This window comes from Plodia interpunctella, chromosome 20 (assembly GCF_027563975.2).
Source record: "Plodia interpunctella isolate USDA-ARS_2022_Savannah chromosome 20, ilPloInte3.2, whole genome shotgun sequence".
In the NCBI taxonomy this organism is placed as follows: Eukaryota; Metazoa; Arthropoda; class Insecta; order Lepidoptera; family Pyralidae; genus Plodia; species Plodia interpunctella.
Window position 1 is genome coordinate 5,080,651 of NC_071313.1, and position 27,769 is coordinate 5,108,419.

At 37.7% G+C, this 27,769-nt stretch overlaps 3 protein-coding genes across 6 annotated transcripts in view; 2 read left to right on the forward strand and 1 right to left on the reverse strand.

Annotated features, from left to right (window-relative positions):
• Positions 1-5,610, forward strand: part of gol (goliath) — a 61,232-nt gene extending 55,622 nt beyond the window's left edge. For both annotated transcript variants that reach the window (XM_053760237.2, XM_053760236.2), the window contains exons 9-12: positions 37-133; positions 506-601; positions 753-871; positions 3,182-5,610. In XM_053760237.2, coding sequence (XP_053616212.1) covers positions 37-133; positions 506-601; positions 753-871; positions 3,182-3,251 — 382 coding nt within the window. In that variant the 3' untranslated portion in view covers positions 3,252-5,610. The remainder of the gene's footprint in view (positions 1-36; positions 134-505; positions 602-752; positions 872-3,181) is intronic.
• Positions 5,611-6,497: 887 nt separating this feature from the next.
• Gcn5 (Gcn5 acetyltransferase) lies at positions 6,498-17,695 on the reverse strand. Of its 2 annotated transcripts, XM_053760238.2 has the most exons (20): positions 17,446-17,695; positions 16,796-16,968; positions 16,194-16,323; positions 15,742-15,887; positions 15,333-15,557; positions 14,706-14,755; positions 14,157-14,322; positions 13,696-13,834; positions 13,162-13,242; positions 12,654-12,826; positions 12,156-12,288; positions 11,590-11,662; positions 11,269-11,344; positions 10,889-11,033; positions 10,373-10,533; positions 9,857-9,934; positions 9,450-9,572; positions 8,883-8,973; positions 8,397-8,523; positions 6,498-7,948 (listed from the first exon to the last, which is right to left on the reverse strand). In XM_053760238.2, exons 1-20 carry the CDS (start codon positions 17,516-17,518, stop codon positions 7,882-7,884), a joined length of 2,430 nt encoding a protein of 809 aa, XP_053616213.1. In that variant the 5' UTR covers positions 17,519-17,695; the 3' UTR covers positions 6,498-7,881. The 2 variants fall into 2 exon arrangements, with proteins under 2 accessions (XP_053616213.1, XP_053616214.1); XM_053760239.2 differs by lacking the exon at positions 13,162-13,242.
• A 241-nt stretch (positions 17,696-17,936) lies between these two features.
• LOC128678608 (neuropeptides capa receptor-like) overlaps positions 17,937-27,769 on the forward strand; it is a 60,088-nt gene continuing 50,255 nt past the window's right edge. The window contains exon 1 of one of the 2 annotated variants that reach the window (XM_053760242.1): positions 17,937-18,229. In XM_053760242.1, coding sequence (XP_053616217.1) covers positions 18,124-18,229 — 106 coding nt within the window. In that variant the 5' untranslated portion in view covers positions 17,937-18,123. Of the gene's footprint in view, positions 18,230-20,222; positions 20,697-27,769 lie in introns of those variants that run through there. The other variant, XM_053760241.2, reaches the window with a different exon arrangement.

The following is a 27,769-nucleotide window of genomic DNA, read 5'->3' on the forward strand; positions in this document are numbered from 1 at the left end:
CAAACGGTATCTATATGTGAATGCGTTCCGTTTCAGACACGAGTTCCACAAGATCTGCATCGACCCCTGGCTGCTGGAGCACCGCACGTGTCCCATGTGCAAGATGGACATCCTGCAGTACTACGGCTATGTGGTAACTATATTGTTGTGCACAGCTCCGCTCGTGGTAGCCTTTGTATCAAACATACAATGGGTCTATTACAAATTTAAAAAAGCTGAGAAGCCGTAAAAGGCAGACACTCGTATTTATAATATAGTAAAGTATGGACGTTCTACTATGAGATCACATCTCATCTCCCGACGAGGGAACTTCTTAAAGGTTTACTGCACGGATATATTTTTTTTGTCACACATTGAATGTGACATGAGCGCTCTGTCATAAATCAAAATATTTTTGTGAACCACTTTGCACAATTTTCCATATACTTGAATCTGTGAGAGCTGAGGGTCATACTACATTTACAGATATTTGAATATACAAATGGAATAATTTGTCTGTTTCCAGTACACGGGTAGTCAAGAAAGCATGTTGCAAATCGAGGTCGAGGAGACCCGCAGCCGCACGCTGGTCACCAGCAGGACCCGGCAGCCGCTCACTCTGGTAAATAACCTATCTTCTCTCTTTGTATAAATATATTTTTAAACATTTTATCAATCAATTTAGTATGTAACTTCTGTGTGTCGCGGACTTTCGTCTTTATTCAAAGTCAGAGGTCATTAAAATCTGTATTTATATGCATTTTTTTTTCCAGTTGACGAGCGACAATTCGTACTCGGAGGCGGCGAGCGAGCGCAGCAGCCGCGCGTCCTCTCCCGACGAGCTCGTGCCCACGCTGCGGCGGGAGCCCCCCGCCTGCCCGCTGGCGTACAGGTCAGTCTCACCTCTACTGCTAGCGACATACAGCTCAATATCGAATGGCTGCAGTCGCTCCTCTCCCGACGAGCTCGTGCCCACGCTGCGGCGGGAGCCCCCCGCCTGCCCGCTGGCGTACAGGTCAGTCTCACCTCTACTGCTAGCGACATACAGCTCAATATCGAATGGCTGCAGTCGCTCCTCTCCCGACGAGCTCGTGCCCACGCTGCGGCGGGAGCCCCCCGCCTGCCCGCTGGCGTACAGGTCAGTCTCACCTCTACTGCTAGCGACATACAGCTCAATATCGAATGGCTGCAGTCGCTCCTCTCCCGACGAGCTCGTGCCCACGCTGCGGCGGGAGCCCCCCGCCTGCCCGCTGGCGTACAGGTCAGTCTCACCTCTACTGCTAGCGACATACAGCTCAATATCGAATGGCTGCAGTCGCTCCTCTCCCGACGAGCTCGTGCCCACGCTGCGGCGGGAGCCCCCCGCCTGCCCGCTGGCGTACAGGTCAGTCTCACCTCTACTGCTAGCGACATACAGCTCAATATCGAATGGCTGCAGTCGCTCCTCTCCCGACGAGCTCGTGCCCACGCTGCGGCGGGAGCCCCCCGCCTGCCCGCTGGCGTACAGGTCAGTCTCACCTCTACTGCTAGCGACATACAGCTCAATATCGAATGGCTGCAGTCGCTCCTCTCCCGACGAGCTCGTGCCCACGCTGCGGCGGGAGCCCCCCGCCTGCCCGCTGGCGTACAGGTCAGTCTCACCTCTACTGCTAGCGACATACAGCTCAATATCGAATGGCTGCAGTCGCTCCTCTCCCGACGAGCTCGTGCCCACGCTGCGGCGGGAGCCCCCCGCCTGCCCGCTGGCGTACAGGTCAGTCTCACCTCTACTGCTAGCGACATACAGCTCAATATCGAATGGCTGCAGTCGCTCCTCTCCCGACGAGCTCGTGCCCACGCTGCGGCGGGAGCCCCCCGCCTGCCCGCTGGCGTACAGGTCAGTCTCACCTCTACTGCTAGCGACATACAGCTCAATATCGAATGGCTGCAGTCGCTCCTCTCCCGACGAGCTCGTGCCCACGCTGCGGCGGGAGCCCCCCGCCTGCCCGCTGGCGTACAGGTCAGTCTCACCTCTACTGCTAGCGACATACAGCTCAATATCGAATGGCTGCAGTCGCTCCTCTCCCGACGAGCTCGTGCCCACGCTGCGGCGGGAGCCCCCCGCCTGCCCGCTGGCGTACAGGTCAGTCTCACCTCTACTGCTAGCGACATACAGCTCAATATCGAATGGCTGCAGTCGCTCCTCTCCCGACGAGCTCGTGCCCACGCTGCGGCGGGAGCCCCCCGCCTGCCCGCTGGCGTACAGGTCAGTCTCACCTCTACTGCTAGCGACATACAGCTCAATATCGAATGGCTGCAGTCGCTCCTCTCCCGACGAGCTCGTGCCCACGCTGCGGCGGGAGCCCCCCGCCTGCCCGCTGGCGTACAGGTCAGTCTCACCTCTACTGCTAGCGACATACAGCTCAATATCGAATGGCTGCAGTCGCTCCTCTCCCGACGAGCTCGTGCCCACGCTGCGGCGGGAGCCCCCCGCCTGCCCGCTGGCGTACAGGTCAGTCTCACCTCTACTGCTAGCGACATACAGCTCAATATCGAATGGCTGCAGTCGCTCCTCTCCCGACGAGCTCGTGCCCACGCTGCGGCGGGAGCCCCCCGCCTGCCCGCTGGCGTACAGGTCAGTCTCACCTCTACTGCTAGCGACATACAGCTCAATATCGAATGGCTGCAGTCGCTCCTCTCCCGACGAGCTCGTGCCCACGCTGCGGCGGGAGCCCCCCGCCTGCCCGCTGGCGTACAGGTCAGTCTCACCTCTACTGCTAGCGACATACAGCTCAATATCGAATGGCTGCAGTCGCTCCTCTCCCGACGAGCTCGTGCCCACGCTGCGGCGGGAGCCCCCCGCCTGCCCGCTGGCGTACAGGTCAGTCTCACCTCTACTGCTAGCGACATACAGCTCAATATCGAATGGCTGCAGTCGCTCCTCTCCCGACGAGCTCGTGCCCACGCTGCGGCGGGAGCCCCCCGCCTGCCCGCTGGCGTACAGGTCAGTCTCACCTCTACTGCTAGCGACATACAGCTCAATATCGAATGGCTGCAGTCGCTCCTCTCCCGACGAGCTTGTGCCCTGTTTGCCTGCTGGCGTACAGTATTACCTCACCTCTAATAACATTAACTCTGCCTCCACTAAAAGCAACATACAGGTTAATATAAATGCGTGCAGCCGCTCCTTTTTAAAATTAATTAGATATTGTATTGTTTCCAGCGCACCGCCGTCCCCGAGCAGCGGCCGCGCGGAGCCCGGCCCCCCCCCCGCCGACGCCCCGCAGCTCTGAGCTTATTGATTAGATTGGCTAATCAGTGCCAAACATACCTTATCGACCACGACCACTTCCCAAGGAAAATACTGGCCACATCGACTTAAAATTCGAGAAAGAAATTTTGAATTTCGAGGCATAGACAATGGCGCGAACCGAGTGAAGTGAAAACGTGTGTGGAAGACAGTGATGTGTTCATAACAAAATAATTTTAAAAAAATACTCAAAAAAAAAAAACTAAATTGGTTCGGACTTCCAGTGAGTTAGGTGGATGACACGTGATATTTTTTCTATTTTTAAGGACAATATAGTTTTGTATGGATAGTAAATAGACAGAAATCCGCTTCTCCGCCTAGTCAACGAAATAGTGTTATGTTCAGCCTACTTTGTGAGAACAATGCCATCTATGTGAGACCACTAGACTGTAGTCTGCAGGTTTTATTTGCTGATTCATCAAATGATTGTATGCCAAATATGAACTTAAAGCAATGCATCGATCCAAAACTCAGTTTTATATTGATAAAATGGTGTAAATTGTTTAAGGCATTATGAAATTTCAAGTCTAAATTAATTGAACAATTTTATAAGTCGGCATGTGAGGCACGCTGAAGTCTTATTTTCATTTCGATACTAGTAGTGACATCAAAATGGTTTCTTCGTCATCGTCAAAAATTTCATATATAACGTCAAGTTTTACAAAACATCCATTGACAACAACAAAAACGTTTATATGTGATTTTTTTACGAAACTATCATCGCGAACCTTTCATGCCAAATAGTATCGCAATTAAAATTAGGCTTGGTAGTATCATGTGTAGATATGAAATGATTGTTGACATGTAATGCAACCTTTTAGAAATTCAGAAAAGTTTGTTTTTACTTTGGTGATGTTTACAAAATCGTTTATATCTACATTTTGATACTTAAGACTAATGAAGTGAATGTTAGTTAGAATATAAGAACTGTGGATTTGTACATAAAATAATAAAAAAAAACGTTTTACACAATAAAAATAGAAAGGACGACCAATTCACACGAGTCAACAGCAATATTTTTCCTTATTTTTTGTTGTGTTTTCTTCAAAGGTCTATATTATTTTGTATTATCCAAGTGTTGCAAGTTTAAAGTTTCTATAAAATATCTTCTTTTTTATTTTTCTGCAATTTTGTGGGTTGGTCAAATTCAACCAAAGTGGTGGATGTTACAGAGGGTGAAAATCAGACTAGGTGCAGGCTGTCGAGCCAATGTACTTAAAATTGGTTGTTGATCTCATAATATATGCTATATACAGGCAAACAGTATACAATAAAAAGATTTTACACTTTTTGTACATTGGTATATAGATTGATCATGTTTATTTTAAAAAATGAAATCTTTTTACTGTTTGTTTATGTTAGCAAAAGTTAATAAAACCAATGAACTTTCTGTACATGTTAAACTTTTATTATATAAATTACCCTACAACATTTTGGAACATTTATGACTGTATTCTAGATTCCTTATGAAATCTTTATTATGACGTTATGTTACGAAACGGGATGAAATTGATGCAATTTACTTTTATTTGACGTTTTACAGAGAACAGAAGTTTTCTGTAGAATGTAACGACTAAATTCTCATGAAAAAATTAGAACCTAGTTTAATTTAAATTTGTTTCAGTCTACTGACATTGAAAGAGTTGAGAAGTTTCAAATAAAACACTTTTAACTTTTTTAATGAATAACAAGCAATTAATTTATGTGTTTCATGATTATGTATTTTACTCTCTTTACATAACGCTAGTATCAATAACCGATCATTGTAGCAGGATGCTTCTTTCTTTGTAGCTTATTAATAAATATAACAGAACTATATTTTGTCTTTTGCATGTTAAAATAATTTAGACAATGTTATATTGTTTAAAGGTTATTTTCGCTGACTAGCATTAATTTTCATAAGCATGTGTATGCGGTAAGTCACTCGTGAATTTTGCGACTAAGTTATGAAGTATAGAGGAAGGCATCGCGACTTAGGACTGTGACTATAAGATAATATTTTTTATAAATCTAGTCTGAATTTGGTCGCTTTAAACTCAATTAAAAACTTTAATAATAGCTTCATAAATCATGTTAATTGTGTTTAAGCGGCTTCGTCCATTCAAACTTTATGTTAAGTAACAGAATATTATTTAGTATTTTAAGTGAGCATTTAAGTTATTACTTACAGTACACCTAAGGTACTTTACGTCCGATTGGATTTTATATTAAAAAGGAGACTGGTATGTACTTTATAAAAACAGATAACGTGTAAAGATATTTACATTCCCTTATGAACGTTCAGTAGCGTGCTCCGCGTGTGTACAGCAAGTGTTGAAATAAAAACCAAAACAGTATTGAAATTTGTTTTTCATTTTTGTTCCTTTAAACACTTTCTATCGATATATATATATATACGAATATGTCTTTTTTCAAGATTAAAAAAATATATACTTATATGTATAATTATTTTTTAATCTTGAAGTAGAATTTAAAAAACCTTTCGAGTAGGTAACCATCCTCCAAATCTCTTTAATAAATTATGTCCAGAAATTGACGTTACTTTACAAATAAAATGGCTACGAATTTTTACGTGACAGATGAGTAAGCCTCCTAAGGGGGCTACCATCATCTCTTAACGTGATCCACTTTACGACCTAAACTGAACTGCATCGCGAATTCGTACCATCGGCTTAATTTTTTGTATGAATGCGATTCATTTTAGGTGCCTAAACTGAACTGAGTTGCATTGAAATCGTTCTGTAAAAGTTGATGGTAGGCCTGCAGTTTGTAGTAGTGTGTGAGTTTGTAGTAATTTATTTTAGAAATCGCATGTAAACTTGAATGGCTCGAAAAATTTGCTCTTGCAAAATTATCAAAAAGCTAACTGTGTCCACAACTTACGTTTGCGTGCGGTTCGAAATAAGGAAATTTTTGTTTTATATAAAAGCTTTAGACAATCTTTCAATTTTATAAAATAGAAGTCTGAACTTATATCTGAAAGACGAGACAGCTTTTTTACATATTGTAAAAAAGCTGTCTTGTCTTCCAGATATAAGTTCAGACTTCTCAGAACGTTATCGTAAAAGCTTGTGCTGTTGTTTGATTTTCGATATACTCTAATGGATGGAAGACTTAATTAAGACAATAATTATTGTTAACATAAAGTAAGTAAGCCTAAAGGTATCCAGCGCGACTTGAAACAAATGAACTTAGAAGGTATGTAAATTTCGAAGTAAAAGAAAATACGTGGATTTTAGAATTGATTTATTATTTTCAGGCTATTTACAATTATCCACTAACATACATCTAGCGGTTACGCTAAGAGTGTTAACACTAGTAATAGAATAGATAACTTAAAACTAATTAATAATGCTAGCATATTAATTATTTTTGTTTAAAATGCACTATTACATCTGCAATTTACCTAATATGCTAAATAAACCTATGTAGCATTTTGGTATCAGATTAATTTATAACAAAGTAATCAATGTGCCAAAATATGTCTTATTTACATTTCATTGTAAATGAGCACATGATGAATAATCTAATAACTCACATTATGTAGTTTTTCCAAAAATAATCAATTTATTAAATTGATTTTCAAGATTACATAATTTCCTTCTGTGACTGCATTGCTACTTATTATAACAAAATCATAATTTATCCATGTAGTTCGAATTATATTTATATTAAAATCACATCCCATAAACTTCCCTATTTTAATTAAATAATGCCCTAATTTGCACGTTACATGCGCCACGATAGATGAAAGAAATACGACCATAAAACAGTTTATTTGCATTGTCATGTTGTTTGCCTGCGCAGGAGACGATTTACGGGACACTAGCTGTTGCCCGCCCTAAACCAGATTATATACCCCTCTTAGCTCCACTAAAAATATCACATTAATTATTACTCCGTTTTGACATGAAAGAAGAACAAACATACTTTCACATTAATAACATGACATGGGCAAATATTAATTGGACAAACCGTGGCACGTATAAAACTAGTAACTTTTCATGGTTCACTTTTCATGCGTAAATGGGGTAACTTATACCCTCCCTCCCTCTCATCTGAGCGTTTTCCGGTTTCTTCCCAACCGTTGAGCTTCGGAGCCCAGGTTGTGCTTTCCTACATTTTCGTCTCCACTTCGTACGGTCGACGTCATCCCCAGTTGTCAGACTATTGTCGTAATATAAACATGTAACTATTTTTCCTGTAGGTACCTTGTTACCAATCAATCGTATACAAAATTTTTATTCATTCGTATCCACAATACTAAGAAAATACATTTAGAGCCTCTTTCACCACTGGCTGACAAAGTATCTATCAGATATCATTTATTAAGAACTTCATAAAATTTATAATTCAATGAAGAGATAATATTTATGAATCTTCTCTCTCATCTAAACGTTTTCCTAGTTACATCTTCAGCCGTAAAGCGACGTAATTCAGGGTTCGCTTTTCTACTTCTTCACGTCATTTCTAATTATATATCTTACTCATCAGACGTAAACAAAATCAGTCTTAAAAAGACAGCATACACAAAATTATCTACAACAAAATCATTCGACTTGAACGTTGCCCGCGACTTCCTTCACGAAGAACTCGTCGAAATCGAACTTGGATCATTTGTCCCACAGCCCGGCCTCTTTCATCTTGGTGTGGAAGTATTTTTCCAACGTGTTCGCGCATCTGTACAAAAAAAAACTTGGTGATTTATTCACATCCTGATCTACTATAATATTATAAATGCGAAAGTTTGTGAGGATGTATGTGTGTATGTATGTTTGTAACTCTTTCACGCGAAATCTACTGGACGAATTGTTATGAAATTTGGTACAGGGTAGTATATAGCCTGGAATAAAACATACTTTTTATCCCGAAATTCCGATAGTGTTCGACTCAAACCACATTTTTATAGTATTTTGATATAATAACAATAATCCTAGTTTTGCAAATTTTCGTAACGCAATAATTTTAAAGATTTGATTGACCATCAAACTGACATTATGAGGTCAGACAACCGACACTGTTTTCGTATAAAATCACTTTGATAATAACAAACTCATAGTTTCTTAATTGTCAGAGGCGGCAAGAATGAATTCCATGAGTTGGTAATAAGGTTCACAATCACAATTACCTGTAATAATCTGTATCTGGCGAGTTGTATAGCCGACAGTTGGTGAAAATTCTAGTCATGTCAGCTATGAATAGCCTCTTAGACACGTAGTACCGCGATTTCAAACGCTCGCCCATGGTGCGCAGGTCTGGAAAAATGGCGCATAACATTCACACTCTTATTTATTAAAAATCAAGGGTTCCGTTAATTTTTCTTTCTTTAAATTGTAATTTAAGCCCCCTTACAATAAAAAGGACTAAGAAAAGGCCTTTAAAAAAATAACATTATAGAAATTTCAACATACCGCTGGTGGACTCTGAATAGATTCTCTCATGTGATAAGTCCGCCATTGTATATTTACTTTCGTGTTATGTAAGTACTTTTAACATATGTTCTTTGTACAATAAAGATGTTACAAACAAACATTTTTGCTACCAACTTTTATTGTCGTCAGAGAGCAATAAACACGTGACAAGAAAAAAATTGTCATGGTATGACGTCACTTACCCATGGGATATTTGATGTGGTCGTAGTAATCTGGCACCTCGGCCTTGTCCACCGGCTTGAGGAAGGGCCAGGCGGCCGCGTGGTTGCGAACCTGAAAATCGATAATCTATACATAAAACTGTAAGTGGGATATGTCTGTTGTATATGAGATGTCAAAGTAAAATAATTATGGGGGTCTTTATGGCACTAATAGAAGCCAAAACATATTTTTAGAATTTTTGTCTGTCTGTATGTTTGTTTGGGCATCACAAGAAAACTATTGGATGGAATTTGATGCGATTTTTACAGCGTATAGCGACATACATACAATGTATATATTTGGAACGTCTAACTTAAGATGGTATAGGTTTCATCGCGATACGTTGATAAGATCCCGTGATATCGATAATAATAAGTGGACGCACGAAATAAACGGCAAACTCTGGAAATATTATAAATGTCAAATTGTAATTCTATGTTTGAAAGATAGAAAGTGGAAGTGAAGTGAAAGTGGCGAAAGAAATTCGAAAATACTAAGACGAGAGTTTCCTATATAGTATTATATGTAGCAGACAAGCGTGTACTCACGGCGTGCAGCACATTCCTGAGCGCGACGGGGTCGGCGTCGGGCGGGGGCACGGGCGCGCGGGTGAGGGGGCGCCATCCCGTCTCCCGCACGCCCGGGATACACTCCACCGGGATGCTGCGCACCTGCGGTTACGAAATACATATATTCTCAATATCAATGGAATTAGCTTTCGCAGAACTCAAAGTTGACTACACGGATTTTAATGGCTACTTTTCGGTTTAGTAAATTGTGGTCACGTTGTGTAATGGAAAAATATAATAACTACTTTCTATTAATATTGTTTATATTGTGTAGCATATTTTTTAAGATCATGTTTTATTTCTCGCTAATATATAAAAGATATCGACAAAAAGCTTGTATTTACAACTATCAATAAGAGTTAAAATGTATTAAAACAAATTCTTACCCCTTCTTTGAAACAAGTAAGACCAGGATGAATCTTTCTTACTTCCTTTTGCCGCATGTCTATTAATTTTTTCACAATCTAAAGAAGAAAATATATTATTTAATTATCAGTTTACATTTTCAAAAATGTCGAACAAATATAAGCACCCAAGGTTGGAGGCTCTCACTGTTTTAAAATGTAGCGCTTTTGAAAAGCCACGCATTTGTCGGGACCTTACGCCGACGCGAATGCGTAAACATTGCGTAGTTAGTATGAGTGCTTTTATTTACCTCAATGAAAAACCAGCAATGTATACCGAATCCGCTAAAGTTTAGCAAACTTAAATACAATGGTGGAAAACAAAGCTGAAATCAAATGAATGAATACAATGGTGGAAAAATCAGGAGTGTTTCACACGTTCAGTCATATCTGACGTGCGAATTGCGTCATATCATAAAGTCATATCTGACGTTTGAAGTGCGAAAAGCTTAAGAGTATACTGTTACTTAAAAAATGATAGCAATCTCCAACAGCTACCTCCTTCTGCTTGCGGATGACGCCGGTGAAGCTGGTGTACACGATGCGGGGGTTGAGTTCGCAGTGCATGAGCGTGGCGCCCTCGTAGTCCTTTATGTAGCCCTGGTACATGGCACGAGGCAGCTTTATGTCCTTGCTGAAGCCCTGCTTCTTGAAGTAGCCTGGGACAAGACATTGTTAAGATAACACATACGATTATACTACTGCTTCGAGTGATTAGGCTTTCTGGACGAAATTAAATAAAACAAGTTGGCACACGTAATTTTTTCACGGGAGCAGTTATTTTTCCGGGATGAAAGGTGACCCTATGTCCTTCTTCTACTACACACTTCACAAAATTTCAAGAAGATTGGTCGAGTAGATAGAGTGTGAAGAGGTAACAAACAAAATTATTTCCGCATTTATAATATTATAGTTACGATAGTTGTGACAAATACAACTTTTTTGTACAAATACTTTTTCGTATGAATACTTTTTTTGTACAGACACAATCAAAACAAGTTAGACATGGCATACCTATAGCGAACTCGTCAGCGAATGTGAGGAAGTGTAGGATGTTGTTCCGGATGTGGTGGTCCTTCAGGTGGTTCATCAGGTGGGTTCCGTAGCCCTTCACTTGCTCGTTGGATGTCACCGCGCAGAATACTATCTCGCTGAAGCCCTGGACAATTTATTTATTTATTAACACACAAAACAGATTACAATACAATAATTGATAAATTACAAGCATTTGTTGGTGTTGTTTTAAATTATAATCCAATGAATATGTGCCTAAAAGCTTTTAAACATAATATTTATAATATGCTAGAGAATTATGTACATTTATGTGTAAAAAGAAATATATATAAAAAAATTCACAATTACACCACAAAAACCTAGTTAAATGATGAAATTACCTGAGAACGGAAAGTCCTGAAGCAAATTCCGCCAATGGGCCGACCCTCTTTGATCAGAGCCAATGTTTTGTGTTTTCTGTAATGACAAAAAATTTTGTACTTCTTTCTTTCACAGCTAGTGTGTTATTGCTTATACTGGTGTCAGATTTTATAAAGTTGCCTAAAGGCATCTGATATGACTTTTAATTAGAATTTGAATTTTTAATATTTGCTATTGTTATTAACATATTTGGATCTGTGGTCATCCAGATAAAAATTATTTTATCATTTATTATTATAGCCGAAAAAAAAGACTATTAATTATATTGTCAGTGTACTTACGGGTCGAACACCAGCTGTGATATATACTCTTTGGTCATTTCAGGCAATTGGTGGGAGAATACGTTGTGTAATCCTGTAAAAAAATTAATCAAAATGTACATAAATATATGTATATGTATTTGGAAATAATATGCTGCATTCCTCTATGTATATTTGTTTTATATAAACTATTTATTTTTTGACACTGTACAAATTTTGTATAACATGCTCATTACATACATAAAATTTCCAATTTTCATTATATCAGGTAATCAGCCAATTTTTATGGGAGAATCCACGAAGAAACAAATTTTCTTTACTTTGTTCCTATGTCTCCACAGGGCAATCATTGCCCACCCCCCTGTGAGGTGCGGGGAGGGCGGTGGGGGTTCTGTAAACCAGTGTACAGGTATCACGATGTTTTCCTTCACCGGAAGCAAGTGGTCTATGAAAAGTTACTATCCATGAGTCAGATTGGTATACAAACACGTAGTAGGATTGGAATCTGACCGGACCTTACGATCACAGGTAAATGGTATTAACAACTAGTTCACGACCGCTTGACAACGTGTTGTGGCAACACTTACCGATGAGCCACAGCATGGTCTGCTTGTCCACGGCGCCGGTGAGCGAGTTCCCGATGACGTGGAACTCGATCATCTTGCGGTGTTCCTCGGATTTGGCCGCCTCGTCGCGGGGCGCTTGCATTTGGAACAGCGCCTGAAACAAAATCAAATCATTTATTCAGAAATTAGGCCTTCGCAGGCACTTTTTCACGTCATATTCTAAAATACCTGACAATCATTTACAAAGATATTACACGTTTTATTTGGCTATTTGACTGGGTAAAAGATACAATTAATGTGTTTTTAAATAAATCGAATACGATAATGAAATGCCGCTTTAATCAGTTTTATTAATTACGCGATTGAATTTTTTTTTGTTCTTATAAAAGTCTATTGGGAATAATTTTTGACTCAGAAATTGTGACGTCACAAGATATCACTGTCATACAAGCTGCATAGAAATTGTGAGAAATTAACGCGAAAAAACACGCAAGTGAGTAATAAAGGCGTCATACTCACGTCAGGCCCACACATATAGTTGGGGTCATTTATAGTGGCCACGATCTCGGCGACAGTGTGTTCGCTGACGTCATCCCCCCCCTCGTCCGCCACCCGCCGCCGCTTGGCCGCGGAGGGGGGGTCACCTGACCGGGATTCTAGGCCGCGTTTCAGGCCCTCTTGTTTTATTGTACCTGGTAAATAAATTACGATTAATATCAGCAATTATACTTACTTCCGGTGACGGAAAACATTGCAAAATGGACATTTTACTACCGGAAATGTGCATGACGACAATCCTCTTTGGGAATGAATGAATTCTTATTCTTCACCTGCGCTTTGGAAGTCGGCACTAGACTTAGTTTTATTTTAAGTAATTTTTTGATGTCAATAAGTGAATTATATTTTGAATTTAAGTGAAATTAAAAAAAAAAACTTTACCATTAGCATTTTTAATGACCAAACTGCCTTTCATATAGGTGAAGTGGCCATGACCCCACGCCGGACAAATTTTAGTGGGAAGACTTACCTGACGACAGAGATACAGTGGTGAATCCATCCTTACTATCACCACTAGTGGTCACTCGCTCGAACTCTCCGCGGCGACTCGCTGAAAGTTGATGAGAATTGATGGTGTTATATGGATACTGATTGTATTGAACCGATGCTAATAATAGTGACAATGTTAATAATGAGGATGGAAGCGGCAGTCGCTCGGTTGGTGTAAATGCACCTTAAGAAGTGGAGCTGGAACTGTAGTTCTGCGCACCCAGGGCTCCGACGCTCAGTAGCTGCGTAAGAACTCCGAACGCTCAGAAGAGAGAGGTGAGAAAGAGGTAACCACACACAACATATATATTAACAAAAGTTAGCGTACCAACCTATTTTATGTAGCGTTTCAACGACTTTACCGTTTTCACAGTAAAGGCTGTGACCACGGTGACTGCAAGATCGTTGAAACGTCATCTACATTAAATAAAGAAGCTTCATGCTTTACCCTGTTAATATATATGATGTTATAATGATATTTATTGTGTAAAGTTTAAAAATACTAGACACCCACTAGTTTTGTTGTCGAGTATGGCCTGCAGATGTGTGGGTGGTTGTTGCTTGTACTCGGGGTCCCAGATCGGAGAGTTGGCGCTGTAGATTTCCTCCTCCAGGAGAGCCAGGAAGCGGGGGAAGTGAGTGAGGACCAACACCTGTGACGATACATTCTTTTTTTTTAGAAAAGAAAATATTTTTTTCTAAAAGTTATATATTGGTTTTAAAAGAACAAGCTTAAGCCTACGGACTTCGGGTCTTCAACTATATCTATTCTGGATTTCATCAAAATCGGTGTAGCAGTTTAACCATGAAAGTGTGACAGGCTTCATAAATATTTATTTATTTTGAAACTTTATTTTTATGTCTATTCTTATGTCTCTCGACTGATGATAGGATCTGGGATCATAAATATTTGCCCGCACTGAGAATGGAACTGTGGTTATATATAATTACATTACATTTAAGTTATTGACTCACCCGTTTCTCAGGAGGCATCCTGTCCCGCTCCGAGTGACATTTCTCCATGAGTTGCTTGCACACTGACTTGAACACCGCTCTGAGGAGAGTCCTCCCGAAGACTAATGATGTCTCGTAGTGTGGCAGGGAGTCACAGAACGCTGGCACGTGGCAGAATACTAACCATCTGGAACGGGGGGTATACATAACTCATCATTATCACCAACATCCATTTAAACTGCTGGGGCACAAGCCTTCCTCATGGATGCATAAGGAGTATGGGCAATATTCCTTATCTATGGAGGATATCTCTAGTAGTCTTAATTTGTTATTAGTACATATATACTTATTCCTCTATTTAACCGACTTCCAAAAAAGGTTTTGGGTTCGGGTGTATATTTTTAGTGTTCTATTGTTGATTGTATCTATGTAGAACTAGAGATTTTGTTCTATGGCTATTTGAAACTGACACCTTAGTGTTACTGATTACACACTCGATAAAGAAGATATGTAAATGTTACTGGTGATTAAAATAAAAGTAAATAATTAAAAATTAGAAATATTGCTTACCTCGTGTAATTAATTTGGTATGCAGATATGTCTTCGGGATTAGAAACTTGCTGCAAAAGAAAGAAGAATGTATTTAACAATATATGGATGGTTTTAGTGAAATAGTTATTATTCAATATGACAACACATTCGTTCAATTTGAAAAGTACATTATTTTATTAAAAATTAGGGTAAAACTATAAATAAAAAATAGATTTCAGTATGTCGCCGCACTTTTTATGTGAATTTACTGATATTATTTGAAAATTACTTTATTACAAGAAATTGAAAAATAATATTCAAATCAAATCACATAATTTATGTAACTTGTAATCAATACTAATAAATAAAAAAAGAGGTAATGTGACAGTGTCGCTAGTGTCCAGACAACCTCTTAAAATGAAAAATAACTAATGTAATGTAATTCATATTTATTTTTGTATATGCTTTATACATATTTACGTTTATCGTATCATATTTATCTCTCTTTCTTTTACACATCAATGCCTCTTTTTCTTTCATTTTTCTTTCGCAGGTCTGGAAAAAAAATATATAGAAATAAGTAGTACCTTTGTACTTCATTTCCTATTTGGAAGTTTTATAATTAGACTGTCATGTTGTGTACCTATATAAATAAATAAAACTCACCAATTTCCTAACACTAGGCGTCTCGAAGTTCCAATGGTTGAAGCAATGCAGAAACATCTTGGCCAGATCGTACATGGTCTGCCATTCCCGCTGCGGCAGCGCTTGGAACTTGTACAGCACGAAGTTGGTGATGGCCTTCGCGATGGAGGGCCGCTCGAACGGCGGCTGGCCCAGTGGGCCCTCGATGCGCGGCGGCGTGCGGCTCAGGATACACTTCCGGAGCAGCTGGGGGTCATATCATGCATACATATATCTTATCCTGCCTGTTTCCCATGGGGTTCATTCATAGATGTGAATTGAAACTTTCACTCTTTAGTTGTTGCTGCATAGAAAACCATTCGCAAATAATAATTAGTTAATTTATTTTACTTAAAAATTGTGTGAATAAATATAATCTATCATGTCTCACCTTGAACAGGTAATAGTACACCCTCTTGGTGTCGTGGTCGTCCTCTCTGTGCATAGACATGAAGATATTCTCCACGTCGACCACAGCACCCAGCAAGCGGTTCACTTCCGGCACGGGGAGACCCTTCAGCTGGGTTATGTGGTTCTCTGGAATTGTTCATACACTATTGGCATTGGCACAGATAATATCATGGTGATCAGATGGAAATCAGCGAGAACTTTACTTGTAAAATAAACATTTATATCAATTTAATCACTACAGGGAAACCTTTTATTGGCTTTGTCTTTTGTCATATTATAAAAATTGTTAAACTAAATGCATACACTGTTGGTTTTCTCAATAAATAAATATGGCGTTTAGACAGATGAGTCCATGTATGGATTAAAATTATCAAATTCTAGAATAAGTGGAGTCACATCCTAGGTGTGTGTGTCTACCATAGACACACACACCTAGGATGTGATTGCAATTGCGGCAGGGGTCGGTGAAGCTGGCTAGTGGCAGGTTGTCAGTGCGCTGGTTGCCCTTAGTGGCCTGCTGTGGCACAGGAGTCTTCCAGCCGTTACAGTTGCAATCCGGAGTCTGCAAAAGGTTATTTTGACTCCAATTTATTTGATTGTGATATCTAATCTAATTTTTTCAGCTTGCATTATTTTCTGTGATGACCCAATGCATAGGTATTACATTTATCTATTATTATATCCTTGTGAGGACATCAGCACAAGCACCAGACTCGTGATTGGTCTTTCGGATAACATTATTTCTAGTTCACAGGATTAGACTCTAAAAGTCTATATGGTGTTTTAGCCCAAGTATTAAGAACAACCTTCACATTTTGATTTTATGATTTTATGTCTGAACCTAGGTGTCCCATCTCTTATACACAATGATGTCTTTTGACAAGAAAGTCTGAACAATATCATTTATTGGACATATTGGATATAAGTAGTCTTCCAGAAATCCCATACAACCTAAAATAATTTGCAAGAACACTGACTGATATGAAATGTTATATTCATAATTTCTAATCACAACATAAGAATGATGTAGTGACCTGACAAGCGGAGTATATAGCCAGTTTAAGCAGTTTCTTGTTGTGTGGCCAGCTGTACACCTGCTGCTTTCGCTGCTGTATCCTCTGCAAGTTGGACTGCCGTGAGGCCTGTCCCTCCGTGCTGGCCGACGTGCTACTCGACGCGGTCTCCTCAGCATTTGTGCTACAAGTCGCTGAAATTTGTTGTTACAAATGTTGAATCCTGTACTAGCCTCATATATTTAGGCTTAGAAAAGGGGGGCTCGTCGTGAGACGAAAATAATCGCTAAATCTACAATTATTGTAATCCTAAAAGAGAGCCTGGAAGTATATGTATATATATATATACCCAATCCATGTTACCATCCATATCCTTGTCTGTCTATTCACGATAAACTCAAAAACTAGTGCACGGATTTTCATGCGGTTTTCACCAATAGATAGTGTGATTCCTGAAGAACGTCTAGGTATATAATATGTATTTACCCGAGCGTAATCGGGACGAGACGCTAGTGTAATATAAAAACAGACTTCAAACAGCGAATAAGAATAAATTGCTTAGATAAAGAGCTTTATTCCTATATCGAATACAGTATGTATGTATTTGATCTGTGAATAAGAATGTAATGTAGTGAAAAGATAAAGAATGTTTAAAAATGTTGTTTATTTACCTTCATGTCCGTGTGTTTGAGAAGAATCTGCTTCCGTACTTGTCATTTCTATATCATTGATATCTTCACTCATATCACAAAATGCGTATAACTACTAAAAACCACGGTGATAACGTGGTATGTTTAATAATTAGAGAGTAATAATTTGTTAATACATGTTTACGACGCTGAGAAATTTATTTCCTAAAATTTCTACGAGGAACCATATGCCACACAAACAAAACGCCATTCCCGGAGGTTAAAACGGCATTGTTTGACATTTTATTAGCCAATGGATGATAATCTTAGTTGTTCTCAGCCCATATTTTAGCCAATAGAAATGGAGCTTTTTGTCACCCTTTTGATTGGATATAAAGTTGTCAGAAAAGACACGTTCCATTTTTCTAAAAACATACGTTTTTTGTTTGTTACAAATTATTTATTGAAATCATACTGCTATTATATTTTTTTAGGGAGTATTACTGCACATTTATCCCGCCAGAGTACAGCACTGTACGTTAGTTACAAAAGCTTTGCCGCCTTTTGCAATGTCAATTAAAACGTTTATTTTAGAGTACTTTATTAATCCTTTTATTAAGTAAGCATTCGTTTGTAAAAATATACAACAATGTAGCATATTCGGGTGCCGAAATATTGAGAAAAATGGTTTTCCATAGAATAAAATAAACTTCGAAAATTATGGAATACGCCTCGCGCTGTAAAATTTTCGAGCCAGTAAAAAAGTCGAAAAGAAGCTCGGAACACTTCACACGTGAAGACTTATTAAAATATGGACTTCATACAGGTAAGATCTTCAGTCAAAATCAAGTTTATATCAGTTTATGGGTGGTTTATGACCACAGTTGACCAAATAATATAGTTGATATAAACATAACCTAAAATAGTAATAATATTTTCAGGATAATCCATTAAATCCTTCCTTTTCCTTTAAACTCATACCACGATTGCGTAGAAGGTATTTTTGGTCGTAAATCTGTAACAATATTGAAAATTGGCGCTTTTTGCCTCCATTGGCAATGTTTGTGTACCTTAGTTGTATCATTAGCGAAATCTGCGCTGAGATTTGCGTAATATGCCCTATTACTGGCGTTGTTTTATTGTATAAATTGGCCAGATTGTCCAAGAGCATTCCTGACTACTGTCATTAGAGAATGGGATCGGCGGCGAGAAAAGCAAAAGAAAAGAAGTGATAAATTATCCCACATTCAGAATATAAATAAATCAGATTCCTGGATCATTAATAATTGCATTTAAAAAAAGAAGGGAATTCCTATCAAATCTCGAGTATTCGGAATTCGCAACTTTAATTATGTTTCGAACATATACAACAAACGATTTTGAATAGTTGGGACCTTAGCTGTATTTTTTTTGCCCCAGGGCCTTTGCATACCTAGCTACGCCATTGTGTGTATGTCAATATGAACAGGTGGGTGAGTACATAGCACAGGTACATAGGTAACAAAGAATCTATTTACTTCTTTCAATCCTAAGACTTCCTTCAATTTCCGCACGTGCGTACAATGCTTTACGAAAATTATTCTTAGAGAGTAAGTTATTTTTGGAATCAAATAAGGTCAAGTTAGGTCTCTCCACGCGAAAAAAGGTACCTATCCTCTACTTTGTATGAGCACTTTGTTGTGATAGTATGGTGCTACTGGGTGCTTAATCAGTTTTAGGTACATATCTGAAATTAAACAGTAAAGTGAAGTTATCAGTTACATCAGTCAGTAATATCGCAATGGGCCCGCGTGGTGTTTCATGGACATACTCCTTATCCATCCATAAAGAAGGCCTGGGCCCCAGCAGTGTTTGATGATGATGGACCATTGCGGATTGGCGGGTACGTTTTGGTCACCCATCCAATGACCGACCATTGCGAGAGTGATTTTACCGCCACAACCACAGGGTTTAATACAGAATAATAGGGTATGTCCAACAAATAATGACTTGTTTTTGTGTGTTTGAGATAGAAAATTTAAATAATTCTCAAATTACCTACTTACATTACGTACTTGATAATGGTTGTATTGTTTAAATTCTTTCTATCTTATTAGTCCAAAATTAAAAAATATTGTAATCGATGTACCTACGTGCTAATAAAAATATACATAAATTAATTTTAAAAAATGTATGAGAGTCAAGTGACCAGTTCACTCTGGTGGGATCCTTTCCCAATAGCTCATCAATATTTCAATATTTAGGCAATTTTTTTTTCGTGATGTACGAACCCGGGGCTTGCCTAAATATTGAAATATTCAAAATTATCGTGATAATTTAGAAGTCAAGAACTTACGAAGTTGCGAGCAAAAACTAATAGGGCTCAGTAATTTTGCGTTTTAATACTTATCAACAACTAAATCAATCAACATTTGTTTGCAAGAATTCAGTGTAAAAAGATATAGTATGTCTTACATTTAAGGTGTATTCAACTGTGTAGTGTAGTATTAAAAGTGCCTAAGACAATAATTATATTAATTATTATTAAAATAATACTCTACCTACTAAATATAATATTAAATCCTAATCTAAATCTTTAAAACATATATTGTACCAACAACTTACAATTTAGTTTCAACAACTATTCATAAATGAATGTAATGCAGTAATGAAATTTCACATCAAAATGTGTAAAAACAAACGCTCTCAAAAGTTTCCCAAAGAATTTTGTCCCGGGTCCAGAGGTTTGTATAAATAATGGTAGTCATGGATAGGTATAGGAATTAGGAATCCTATCCTAGTCGAATCGAAATTCAGTGCGTGAGGTGAGAGCAGTGGGCGTAGACGCGCGTCCCGTGTCCTCACAGTTGTTACGATTTACGTAAACATTCGACATAATATTTAGTTTCATATTGATGTGTTTATTTACGCCAATAATAAAAATTAGATAAAGAACTAAGTTAGAAACTTCAAAATATGTCAAATTAAATAGCGATTAATTGAAATTTAAATTATGGATGTCCAATCATTCCTTCGCTATAATGAAACTATTGATGACTTTTACAACCGTTGTAACAATCTATCGAGATTCGATTGTAGCGAAGAAGAGATGTTATGGTGGTTAATGGGTTCCAGAAGGCTTCCTTTGAAGGAGATAATTCCTATAAGCGTGGTGTTAGTTGTGATTTTTTTGACTGGGGTGATAGGGAATGTGTGCGTGTGTGTGGTGATAGTGAGACATCCTGGTCTGCACACGGCCACCAACTATTATTTATTCAGTTTGGCTGTCAGCGATTTGTTACTGTTGTTGTTTGGTGAGTTTTATCGCTTTTTTATTATAAGGAAAGTGCTACTTTCGAAATGTATGAGTCGCGGAATAAAAATAAATCATCACACCAGTTTCTGCATACATTTTGAAAATAGTGTACCACAAGCGTCTACGTGTACGATGAATGTGTACATATTACATTTCCTGTACAATTTATTTGTATATTTATGAAATTCTGCATATGAAGAAGAATATTTATTTAGATTGTACCGTTTCCCTAATTTTCTTACGTATCTTCATACTATTTAATTATTTAAACGCGAAAGTCTGTCAGCGCTTTCACGGCTAAACCGCTGGACTGATTTTGATGAAACTTGTTATAGAAGGTCGATTCTCAAGGGCCAAAAATAAAATAACTATATTTATAGACGCTGGCTACTCTTTTTATAAACAACCCCCAAATGCCGCAATGGTGGTGAAAGGATTAAATAAAAAACAATCTAGATTCTTTTTAAGGTAATTAAAAACGAAAGCACTGCGTAATGTGATATTATTAAAATAAATTTGGGGAAAAAATTCAAACAATATTTCTGAGATAATAAAATATTCCGCTCTTTATAAAATGCTATATTGAATATAGCAAGTTGATTAGAATTCTTGAGACTTTTACCGTTTGAATTTTCATAATACGATTATGCCCGTATTCCATAGATAAACAAAAAATAAAAGCGGTATTAGAAACAAATTCAAAAAGTAATCAATTTATTTCATATTTCTTTAATAAAAAGTCAGTCACTGCACATACATTTCTAATATAAACGTGATCAGGTAACGTGTATGTAAGATATAAGCAAAAATAAATTTAATTTAACTGAATGCGTAGCGTACTAGTTTCAAAACATATTCGATATGTGATTATTTTTCTAAAAACTGTAGAATAATTTACGATGGAAGGACGTTAACATAGCAATTAACGTAAATTAAATATTTCATCTTTTTCACGTGAAACGCAGACTTACCTAGACGATGTCTTAGTCCTCAACTGAACAAATTTTTAAGTAAATTTGCAATTAAATATGATAGGTATATTTTCTTAATTCTTGTTTCTTTCTGTGTTTCCAATATTTTATTTTAATCCGTCCTGGATTCGTCCGCGTAAAACCAAAATACGGAATTTAGGACCGCTTATCACCAATATATAGTGTATAGTACAAATCCGTGGTTTTTGAGTTTATCGCGTTCATACAGACAGACAGATACGACAGGAAGCTTCTTTTTATAATATTTAAGAGTTTATATTTGGTTCTTTCGCTTGACTAGTCTTTTTCCCGTGCAAATTTTCTACGGGAACATTACTTTTGTCTTCGATGAGAGGTATCGTAAATTTCTCCTTATATCTTTATCCTTATGTCCTTCTGAAACTATATTTATGCGAGCTACAAGAGAAATAGACTAAGCACGAGGTGCTAACAAACAAATTACAATTGGGTTTATAACATTAGTTATGTTAGCGAAAAACTGATTGAATGGTTGGTGCCAAAGTAACATATAAGATTACTAAAAATCGAGCGAATTTTTTTCGAAATAGTTCGCTACAACCGACATTCAACAGGAATGCTACGCGTCGTAGCTTCTCGTAGATCTTTCTACGGTGGTGTAGCGTCTCGTTGACTAAACAATACAATGCAAACAAATTTTGTTTTAGTTCTTTGATAAAATTAATCCTGTTTAAGTCCAAGTCTTAATAGAAAAGTAATAATAGAAGATTTTTAGAAGACAAGGTTCTAAAGGAATCAATCCAACCATATGGTGTTGGAATTCTGCTCTACACGAGTCTGGACTCATTTACTGAAAAATTCTGAAAAGAAATCCAAAAAAAATACCCAAATGTTTTACATAAGTAATTCAAATTTTAACATGAAACGCACAGCGGCACAAGCCCCCTGATGTTTATTCATTCATCTTTTATTTATGATACTGGCTGTTTGTTACACTAAAAATATCGTAGCGTTTTCTTTTGTTTATCAATATTTTTCCTTAATTAATATGCTAATTTGTTCGAGGCCAAATTGAGTTCTATTTTTAAAATTCACTTACTTCGAATTGTAAGCATAGCATAGGATGCCGCGTCTGTTTGTCTGTATGTCTGTCTGTTCGCGATTACGGCGACGGATTTTTATGCAGTTTAGGATTCCTCCTAAACTGCATAAAAATCCGTGCAGTAGATTTTGAGTTTGAGTGTAGTCGGTTTAAGTGTATAATTTATTATGTTTTTACCTGAGCGAAGCAGGGCTGGCCGCTAGTAATGTATATAGATCTAACGTTTACTTTTAACTATCTCTCATCTGTCAAGGCTTTTATTTATAGGCGATATCCACGGGAAAATATCAAGCGGTCCGATTCTAGCGCAAGAACCAATTGCCGTTTACGCTTGTAAGCTAATCTTCCTATCGTTAACTCAATATAGTCAGTAACTGTCGCTCCTAGAAGTACGTCAAGAAATATTTCAATGTTAGCACTCCGCTTCAAAATAAGAATTTTTTAATTTCCTGACTGCGCTGGAGATTTGATTTTATCGCAATTTATCGAGTGGATTAATTTTGGTCACAGACTCTGGTCACAGAGGTGGAGACTTTGGTCACAGAGGTCATATACTTAACACTTAGGAGTTTCCTTTTTAGCGCATCGACTCGGTGAATCTGATTTGCGAAAGCCATCGATACAGCACTCATTGGGGCGATGTCAGGTGCTTCAGCATCTAGGTGCGTTAAGACTTGCCAGATCTAGGCTTACCTGGACATGTCTTGACATGTCCAGGTTGTGTTAACCCTAGATCTGGCAAAAAACCCATCAAAGCACAAAAACCGATCGTGACCCAAGGGTCACAATCGGTTTTTGTGTCCGATCTGTTATTCAAATGATTATATATTTTTTTATGTTTTATAAGTTCTACATAGTAATTAGTTTAATATTAGCACTAAGTATTTTCTAAAAAAACATTCTTATGGCTTCTATTAGTCCTGCAGTGGAGATATCTACAGTTCATCATACACAAAGACCCACCATAATTATATATTCTGTAATACCTCCTATGTACAGATGTCCTATGTACAGCATGTGCTGTATATGACTGTATATGTATACAGTTTTGTTAAATGAGTACATATAGCGATTAGTCGTTGTTACAAAAGCTTATAAACTATTTACTATTACAAATAACTCTCAAATTAAAAAAAAGTTCCTACCTTAACATATTTACAAAACCATCCTCATGAATTACCTTATTCATTGTTGAAAACCGTACTATCTGTTAATCAACTAATAAATTGATTTAATAGTTATGTAGTTTTTGATTTATTGCGAACATATAGACAGACAGACGCGGTTGGGGAACTTTATATTGTAATATGAAGTGACTATTATTTAACTTTATCCTTTCAATTCAATATTGTTGAAGTTTGTGAACATCTATCTATATTCAATATCAAAATTATTGGAAAAGTTAGGTCAGGTAGGTTAGGTTAGTCCTTTTCGGGCCCTGTTAATCATAAAAAAAGTTTAAACACACTTTAAGCTAAAGTATGTTTTGTCTCTTTCCATCAAATGTAAATATTATAAAGTGCGATAGTGACAAAACATATTTCAGCATTTGTTTTATTGGGATTTTATCGGGGTTAGATTAGAAGTGAAATAAAAATTTTGTGGTTAAAGCGATGATATTTTCACAGTCAACGCGAATGCCAGTTCATGTAACGATGTAAGGTAAATATTAACACCAGATTACCCTAGTTTCAGTAAAAATAGCAAGGGTTTACGTTAAACATCAGTGTTATCCGAACCAACGTAAACACGCCGAACAGAATTTTTGCTATTCACGGGTTTATAACAAGATGTTGGTACCTACTTTCATATTTTGACAAATATATTTACATACATACAGTATCACGTAGTTAGATTATAGAGCCTATTTTTGATATGAGATGGATCAGCATCTAACAAAATAAGGATTCAGAATCGATAGAAAATCGTAGATTATAGCTGTTTTTCCTGTGCAGCTGTTTTTCCTGTGCAGATCCTCAAATAAGAGAAACAATGGGATATGCAATGTGCTTACCAACCTGTTAATTTATTTTTATTTTATTTATTCAGAACATTACCAACGTCACAATACAACTTAATATTTGAATCTTCATTTATACTAACTAATATAATAAATAAGAAATAAAAGAGAACTACGAGGATAGGAATGTGTGGAGTAAGTAAGGGGAGGCTTTTGCCCAGCAGTGGGACTTAAACAGCTTGATAAAAATATATAATACTAGATGTTGCCCGGGGCTTCGCTCCCGTGTGAATTTTGAGAATAATATAGCCTATAGCAATCTTGGATAATGTACCTTTCTAATGGTGAAAGAATTTTCGAAATCGGTTCGGTAGTTTCGGAGACTACCCGCCTCAAACATACAAACTCACAAACGCTCTTTATAATAATAGTATAGAAATGCGAAATTACGTTTGGTGTTACTTTGTTCATTACGCTTTATTTACTTAACCAATCGTCTTGACATTTTGCATACACATACGTAGTAGTTTGAAGTAAGGAGAAGGACATGGCGTACCTTTCATTCCAGAATAATGCCTGTTCCCGTGGGAAATTCACGCGGTCGGAACCGTGGGCAAAAGCTAGTAGATCTATAAATTTTAAGATCATGTCACTTTATTTAAGGAAAGAACAAAGATAATACAAATTATAATATGTGACATTATGTCCGCCTAAACACGTCAGCTTTAAAGACATTCCCATGAGATCATAATAAGATTTGGACTGTATTCCAAAAGCGTAAAGCGGGGAGCTCGACACTCGGGAAGTTAAGCTAACCCTCCAACCGACGTCGGAAGTGGGAGGTACGTGCTTTGCCCTTAAGACAGTGGCGTAGCTACGGAAGGATTAGACGGGGTTGAAAACGTTAAGGGGCCCTCGAATGAGAGTGCTAGTAAAAAAAGTCTGTTTTATGGATTCGTTCTTACGTGTCTGACAGATAGAATCCTATATTTTTTCTCATTTAATAAATATATCTAATAAAATTGTACCTATAGCTGGGAGCCCAAGATCTTTTTGCCAATGGGAGTCTAGCTACGCCACAGCCTCGAGGACTGTAGTTAAAATGCAGTCCAGGTTCTATATCAACTGTATCCATTGGTATTGGTCACACAGAATCCGAATTTCGGCTCCTCTAAAATTTTGAAGGTTTGCTGCAAACAGACGTGATGATAGATTTATTTAATGACTAGTCGTTACCCGCTGCTCCGCTCGCGGCAAGTGTGTTTTTCATACAAACTTTCACTCCAATGACATAAAATTTACTTACAGATAAATAAAAATTACAGTGAAAATAAGAACATTTGCTGAATTAATTTTAGTAAATTTTTGTTTAAATAATAAATGATTGCATAACAAATCTGCTGTGTTTACAAAGTTTGTTATACAATAATTTATTATTTAAACTGAGTGCCTAATCATTTATGTTTCAAAATTTGGAGTGGAGTGAATAAAGTTGGAGTGATCCATTACAAACATTTCAAAAGTATAAAACTAATTATTAAAAAGAAACATTTACCGATCTGAAACATCCAAATTTACTTTTCATTTGATATTTCATTATTTTTAATAATCTCTTTCATCCTCGCGTTTCTGGTCCAGGGGTCGACTAAATAATAAACCTTTACATTTCGAAATCCTGTAAATCGCTCTTTTTAAGATGGTATTTTCTATCACTACATAGTTTAAAACAAAGTCAATTCTCGCTGTCTGTCTGTCCCTTTGTATATTTAGATCTTTCAAACTACGCAACGGATCTTGATGGTGGTTTTAAAAATTAATAGTATGAGTCCTGAGGAAGGTTCATGTGACAGTTATGGTTTTGTTCGTTAGTTGTTTACGAGTATAAAAATAATTTATATTGAAAGTGATGTTTATAGTATCTATTTCGGAACATTTAAGACCAATAGAAACTGCCAGAGCTTAATTTACTGCTTAGAGAACGACTTAATCCTCGTGGCAATGAAAAAGTAACTTTTTCGAGGCCAAACCCAACTTTCTACGACTTTTTTGTACTTAGCGAGTCGGGTTCGGGATTACGTGATTTGATCACGAAATTGATTATTTCGTGAGATCTGACGCAAACAGAGGCGTGCTATATGACAACTTTGACGTTAACTAAAACCTGCGCATAAAACGCAAAGTACGCCATGCGCCATTTTATCAAAACGACAACGGAGGCACACAGGTTAAAGTTATTGTCAAAATTGACTGGTGCAACCCACTTAAATTATTGAAATATATATAATTCGAAGTACTTACCTACATGGGATATACTTTTCATCCCGGATACGCGGGCTAAACCGCGGGCAAATGCTAGTAATATTAGGTATATGTTGGAAGTAACTCCTAATTAACTTGACCTCTTTGCCCCTTTTTATCGTGTGTATAAACTATGCTAGGGATTCTAAACTTTCAAAAAGCCTGAAACGGTTTATTTAACGACTCTAGAAATTGTTTTTCGGGCCATTACCTGATAGCTTTTCGGGCCATTACCAGAATGGGCGAGCTGTTGTCTCGTCGGCCGAGGAATGGTGCAGTTAACCTGGCCTAAATATGTAAATACTTACTTACCTAGGCCATTAAAAACGATTACTGGAAATAATTGTACATTTGTGGAATACTTAATCATAGATTTAGGAAACTTACAAAAAATACTTTGCTTTTAAAGCTTCAACATATGCTTACGGCAACTCACTCACAGCGGAATTTCCGAAGAAGGATGTTCAGAATATGACTTAGTGCGAAGTGCAAAACGCCGAATCTATAAAAAAAGTTTGTGAGACCAGACTGCGGGCGTCATAGACAAAAATGAGAATGACGATGAGGTGGATGTGGAAGTGGTGATTTACGTTAAATTATATTAACTGGAAATGGTCAAGGGAAACGAACCACTTGTATCAAACAAACCAAAGTTTGTTTCCATCTCTGGGTCGACACGTTCTTGGAATACGTAACTGATTAGAACGACTCATGTTTTATAAACAGGAAAATAAAAATATTTGAAAAAAATATGAGTTGTT